The sequence below is a fragment of the Glycine max genome, chromosome 12 (genome assembly GCF_000004515.6).
Source record: "Glycine max cultivar Williams 82 chromosome 12, Glycine_max_v4.0, whole genome shotgun sequence".
In the NCBI taxonomy this organism is placed as follows: Eukaryota; Viridiplantae; Streptophyta; class Magnoliopsida; order Fabales; family Fabaceae; genus Glycine; species Glycine max.
Window position 1 is genome coordinate 14,660,706 of NC_038248.2, and position 6,202 is coordinate 14,666,907.

Here is a 6,202-nt window from a genome sequence, read left to right on the forward strand (position 1 = left end):
AAGGATCTGTCTTTGAAAGCAACATGTTGAATAAGGGAGTCAACAAATTAGCATGCCACACGTGGTTCAGTGCGGTCGAGAATATGAGTAGAAAGTGAAAGCTCAAGTTGTGTTAACAGCTAACTATACTATTTGATGCACTAAAACAAACTGTTGAAGAGAGCCCCTTCCTCAACACCATAAATTAGCTGTAGTTGCCACTGCCTTTGCTGCAAATTAAACCAATTTTCTTTGTCTATGCAACCTACACTTCAACAAAGCTTCTCTAAACCCAATAGCTCTGATTTCAAGATGAGTTCATTTAGCCAAAACCACTATGTTTTAGTCCTGTTCCTTGTTCTCACTGTGTGGACATCCCACATAATGTCTCGCAGGTTGTTTGAGGCCTGCACTTCTGAGAGACATGAGAACTGGATGGCACAGTATGGTAAGGTTTACAAGGATGCTGCTGAGAAGAAAAAACGTTTCCAAATATTCAAAAACAATGTGCACTTCATTGAGTCATTCAATACTGCTGGGGACAAACCCTTCAACCTTAGCATTAACCAATTTGCTGACCTTCATGATGAGGAATTTAAGGCTTTACTAACTAATGGTAACAAGAAGGTACGTAGCGTGGTGGGGACAGCTACAGAAACAGAAACATCGTTTAAATATAACAGGGTAACTAAGCTTCTTGCTACAATGGACTGGAGGAAAAGAGGTGCTGTTACTCCAATCAAGGACCAACGCAGATGTGGTATAATTATATATATGTTTTTTTTCATATTATGATTATGACAAGTAATTTTGTGATTCTAACTTTTCATGCTCAACCCTTTCATTAAAAACTGCTAATGTTAACTTGGTTTTGTTTGTGAAAACAGGAAGTTGCTGGGCATTTTCAGCTGTGGCTGCGATAGAGGGTATCCACCAAATTACTACAAGTAAATTGGTGTCTCTCTCAGAGCAAGAACTGGTAGATTGTGTGAAAGGTGAGAGCGAAGGATGCAATGGTGGTTATATGGAAGATGCCTTTGAATTTGTGGCCAAGAAAGGTGGAATAGCAAGTGAATCATACTATCCTTACAAAGGAAAAGATAAAAGTTGTAAGGTTAAGAAGGAGACTCATGGTGTATCTCAGATTAAAGGGTATGAAAAAGTTCCTTCTAATAGCGAAAAGGCACTCCAAAAAGCTGTGGCACATCAACCAGTGTCAGTTTATGTGGAAGCTGGAGGAAATGCTTTCCAATTTTACTCAAGTGGGATTTTTACAGGAAAGTGTGGAACTAATACAGATCATGCTATTACCGTAGTTGGTTATGGAAAATCTCGTGGTGGTACCAAGTATTGGCTGGTGAAAAATTCATGGGGCGCTGGATGGGGTGAGAAAGGGTATATAAGGATGAAGAGAGATATACGTGCCAAGGAAGGTTTATGTGGAATTGCTATGAATGCTTTTTATCCAACTGCTTGAGTGCTGCTATGAATCTATATATAAACCTTAAGAGTTTGATTTAGTATATGCACGTTGTATCTTTATCATCATTTCCTTTTCTAGCTAGTATATGCACCTACTTACGTCGTGTTCCTAATAAGTTGCAGTTCTTTTTTATTTTTTTTATCTTATGATGATGTCTATGTAAAAGTTTAATTTTTACTAAATAATTAATGAAATATAAGTTTTATAACGATAGTATTCTATGTGTTCTTTTTTTGTTGTTTAGTCTTAATTTATAAAAGTTGTGGTTTACTACCAAAGGGCGGTTCAAGTTTTACATGTGTTTAATTTTATTAATCAATATAAAATGAAAATAAAAAACAGAAAAAAAAAAATAAACACTCAAAGCGTCATTAAAGCTCTCTATTTTCATTTTAGGTTCTTGTTATTATTTGAGATTGTTGCGATGAATATATATTGTCTTGTGACTTTTCATTTCCTAGGTTTCTAATGGATCAGGGAGGAGGGATCTGAAACTTGAAGCACATGTTTAATTGTTGGTTTGGTTGTAGCTAGGTTTCAAATGGATCGAGAAGGATCTAGAAACAATGTGGGGAGGTTTTGCATAGAGAGGGTGGTGGTTGGTAGTGGCAGAAGCAGGGGCATTGAGGTTGTTCATGGTGGCCATTGGAATGGATCTGCTGGCAAAATCACCCACTCCAAAGGAAAAAATAAGGACCAAGCAAGAAAGAGAACCAGTTAACTATGAGAGAGCAAAATCAGATTTTCAAATTATTATTATTCTTTTCTTTTTTCTTTTATTAAATTAAATAACAGAAGGTTGATGTTCAGGGGTTAAAAGTAATGTTAGAAAAAGCAGGGTGTGGGGGTGTAATTATGCCAAACCTCAAGAGGAATCATTTTAATTTACTAAAAATATGTCAAAACAGTTAGTACCACTATATTGTGGAGGTTCCTGTCTCAGAGTAGAATCATATATTCTTGAGTAAATTATATTCACATTCCTTATATTTTTTTCAAATTGCATCTCATATTCCTTATTTTTTTATATTACTTTTACCTTCCTCCTGTTAACGTCGTTAACTAATGTCAATTGAAATATGTAAGTAGAGAAAATTGTCTTAACATCTTTGTTAAATACTCGATAACAAATTAACAATTAATCATGTGAATGAACTTTTCTTAAGGCAATAATAGTTTTTTCTTTTATATTTGGCTCTTACTTCATTATTACTAACACTTGAAGAAGATGCAGCTCTTGATTGAGACATTATATACTAAAATTTGCAGCAAAGGACCATATTTTATCAATAGACACTACTGAGAACATGTCCAACAAAAAATGTAGCAACCAAACCACCAAACACGCACACAAAAAATTGAACTAAAAAAATGAAGAAGAAGAATGAAGGGTGTTAACACATACATATCAATAAGGTAAGTTCACGTCCAACAAAAAACTGGGTTCACATCCAATTAGAGAAAAAAGAAAAAGAAAGAAGAGTGTTAAAATATTTTCAAGTTAAAAATGATGTTATGTCTTTTATGGAGTTAAGAGGAAGTAGATGAGGATATTTTAGACATAAATTTTCATTAAAAGTCATGTGACTAGCATGTGCCTACTTTTTATTAAATTATTAAGCGATATGTGGGAGGGAGGGGTCGGGGTGTAATGTGAGATAAACAATTAAGAGATTTTTTGTAGGATGTCAAAAGGAGGGGTGCCAAGTTCAATTGGGAAAAAAACACAGGGGATGCGAGTGTGAGGAAGAAGATGGGAGTATTTTAGACACAAATTTTTATTAGAAGTCATGTGATCAACATGTGCCTACTTTTTGTTAAATTATTAAACGGTGTTTACGAGGGAGGAAGTTTGAGTGTAATGTGAACTAAACAAATAAGGGGTTCTTTGTAGGGTGTAAAAAAGGAGGGTTGTCAGGTGTAATTTGAAAAAAAACACAAGGAATGTGAGTATAATTTACTCTATATTCTCTTCATCCTATAATAATCGTTGTGTAAGAAGAAAAAATAAGTAAAAAGAATCATTATTTTAGTTTTTCAATGTAAAATTAATTGCAATTTTTTCCTTATATCTCTTATAATATTAATGACAAGTAATAAAAATTAAAAATGAATTAACAATGATAAGGTTAATATTGTAAAATTATTATTCTCTCTTATTTATTTATTATTTTTCTTGATTTGTATACAACAACCTAGGATGACAATAGTAATGGGACAAAGAATGTGTATCATTGCAAGATACATGTGCATAACTGAGACTCTTCATTATGGATCAAATTTCCACCTAGATATTGCAAGATATAATGATTATATTTGACAAATCATTTCAAAAAGATTTTAGTTCTTTTACTAGTTGAAAAACTTATTTAACAGTTCAGTAAATAAATTTTTTATAATAGTTTTTAATGTTTTTTGAAATACTAATTGAACTAACATTTTTCAAGAAACTCCAGCTTTTAACTTCTGATGTTTTATATTAATTTTATTCCTTTATTCTTAAAATAATTATTATCCTCTTTAAATAAAACTAGATTTTATTATTTATTTATAATTTTGCTCATTATTCCTACATATTTCTATATTACTCTATTTATTTTAACAACTGCAATATTTTTAATATTTATTATTTTAACATTCTACTTCATAAAATTGAAAAATAAATATTATATTTATTTTCTATTGTTTCTAAATAATTTTATATTAAACTATATATTTTAACAATTATGCTAATCAACATTATAAAAGTATAATGTATATGTATGTATTTTTTTTTACTTTATTTTAAATTTACTTACAAATATTTTAAAATAGAATATAAAATTCATAGTAGAATACATAATATAAAAAAAATTAATTAAAACTAAAAATGTAATGAAAATAGTTTTTCTATAAATTAAAATTTCAAGAGTTTGAAATTAACTAACAAATTAAAATTATAACACCTCAAAAAATATTTAATCCATAAAATAAAATTAAAATTTATATAAAATATCATATAAATGTTTCTATTCTTGTCATTTTACATTTTTCAACTACTTCAACATATAGTTTTATCAAACACTTGTGATTTAATAAGTTAATTTAAAAGTTTTCAACTTTTGGTTACAAGCTGCTAATTTTTCATTTTTCAATTAGTTTTCCAGCTTTCAGGTAGCTTTTAAATTAGTTTTACAAAATATAATCAATTTTCTCTCAATTCATTATCTTTTAAAATTTTCAACTATTAAGATTCAAATAAAAATTGAGAAATGATTTTCATATTTTAAAATTTATTTGATTAAGTTATGAACGAAATAAAATAAATAGTTTTTGATATATATGCAAGACATCTAACACTACTAGAAAAACAAGCTTCTACGACGGTCCTTTGAAGCCTTCCGTGACAATTGTCAACCGTCTTTGAAAGCAATGTCGTTGAAAGTGTTGACTTTCCACGACGGTGCCCTTATACCCAACTTCAAATAACATCAATTCTAAGACGGTGGTTATGTGAAACCCGTCTTAGAATCGTCTATTTCAAAGACGATTTCCAGTTTAACACCGTCTTTGAAAGCAATTATGCTATGACGGTTTTGACATAACGACCGTCTTAGAATGATCTCATTCATCTATAGTTTTTAACACAAACTGTCTTAGAATCAGACTATTTTATGATGGTCGTTATATCAAAACTGTCTTAGAATAGTTGCATTCAAAGACGGTGTTTAATTGAAAACTGTCTTTGAATGAAACAATTATAAGACGGTCTCTATATGAAAACCGTCGTAGAATGATCTAATTCAAAGATGATTTTTAAAAACCGTCTTTGAATTAGACCATTCTACGACGGTTTTCATAAAGGGAATGTCTTAGAATCGTCTCATTCAAAGGTGGTTTTTAACTAAAGACCGTCTTTGAATTAGACCATTCTACAATGATTTTGCATGTAGGGACCGTCTTAGAATGATAGTATTCTAAATTGTGTTTTTTTCATTAAAAACTGACTTAGATTATGCGGTCTCAACATCACTTTTGCATGACCAATCACTTGTTCCTCTAATCTCAAGAACAACGTATCAGTATTCACATTAAACGATCAACTATCAAAGCCTATGTACTATTGATGTTAGGTTACTTGCAAATGTCCAGTCGTAAGTGTGAGAGGCTTGAGCTAAGAATATAGAGAAAATAAAGCTTACCTCTTTGCAATTGTCCTACCTTAAGTTAGCTTTTGGGGTTTACTTAAGTCCAATTCATTTATAATAAAATCATGCAAGAAATGGAAGCATCATTTTTTAGCAGTCCAAGATAATTTTTTAGCAGCCCATGTCAAGAACTAAGTCTCCCAAATGTTGAAGTTGTTAGGTGGCATAGGGTTCATCATCACATGGGGTTTGAAGCATGGATGACAGTGTAATGCTAAAGTTCAACTTTATTTACGGGAAGTTCAAGATTTTAAGGGGGCTTAGTAATCAAATAGTACCAGGATGAGGTCATATAAGATGGGATCACTCTAATACCATGTCAAGCACCAATTTTCCCAAAAGCTAGCTGAATTGTGGAGGCTTGTAAATGACTTTACATCCCTAACATTTCCTTACTTCACTTCCTCTCTGATCAATTCCATGAAACACAAAATTTTAAATTAAGTGTTTCAAAGAAACTCTAGAAATAAACAAGTTCTACTTTGGCAATTATCCTTCCTTTATTCACAATTTTCCCAACTTGACTCCTATGCTAATGTTCAATTCCATGTTA

General features: G+C 31.2%; 1 protein-coding gene across 1 annotated transcript; it reads left to right on the plus strand.

The window, feature by feature from the left end:
- Window positions 1–226: 226 nt before the first annotated feature.
- On the plus strand, window positions 227–1,939 carry LOC100814159 (senescence-specific cysteine protease SAG39). The gene is made up of 2 exons (XM_003539959.5): window positions 227–739; window positions 867–1,939. Exons 1-2 carry the CDS (start codon window positions 238–240, stop codon window positions 1,454–1,456), a joined length of 1,092 nt encoding a protein of 363 aa, XP_003540007.2. The 5' UTR covers window positions 227–237; the 3' UTR covers window positions 1,457–1,939.
- The last annotated feature ends 4,263 nt before the right edge of the window (window positions 1,940–6,202 follow it).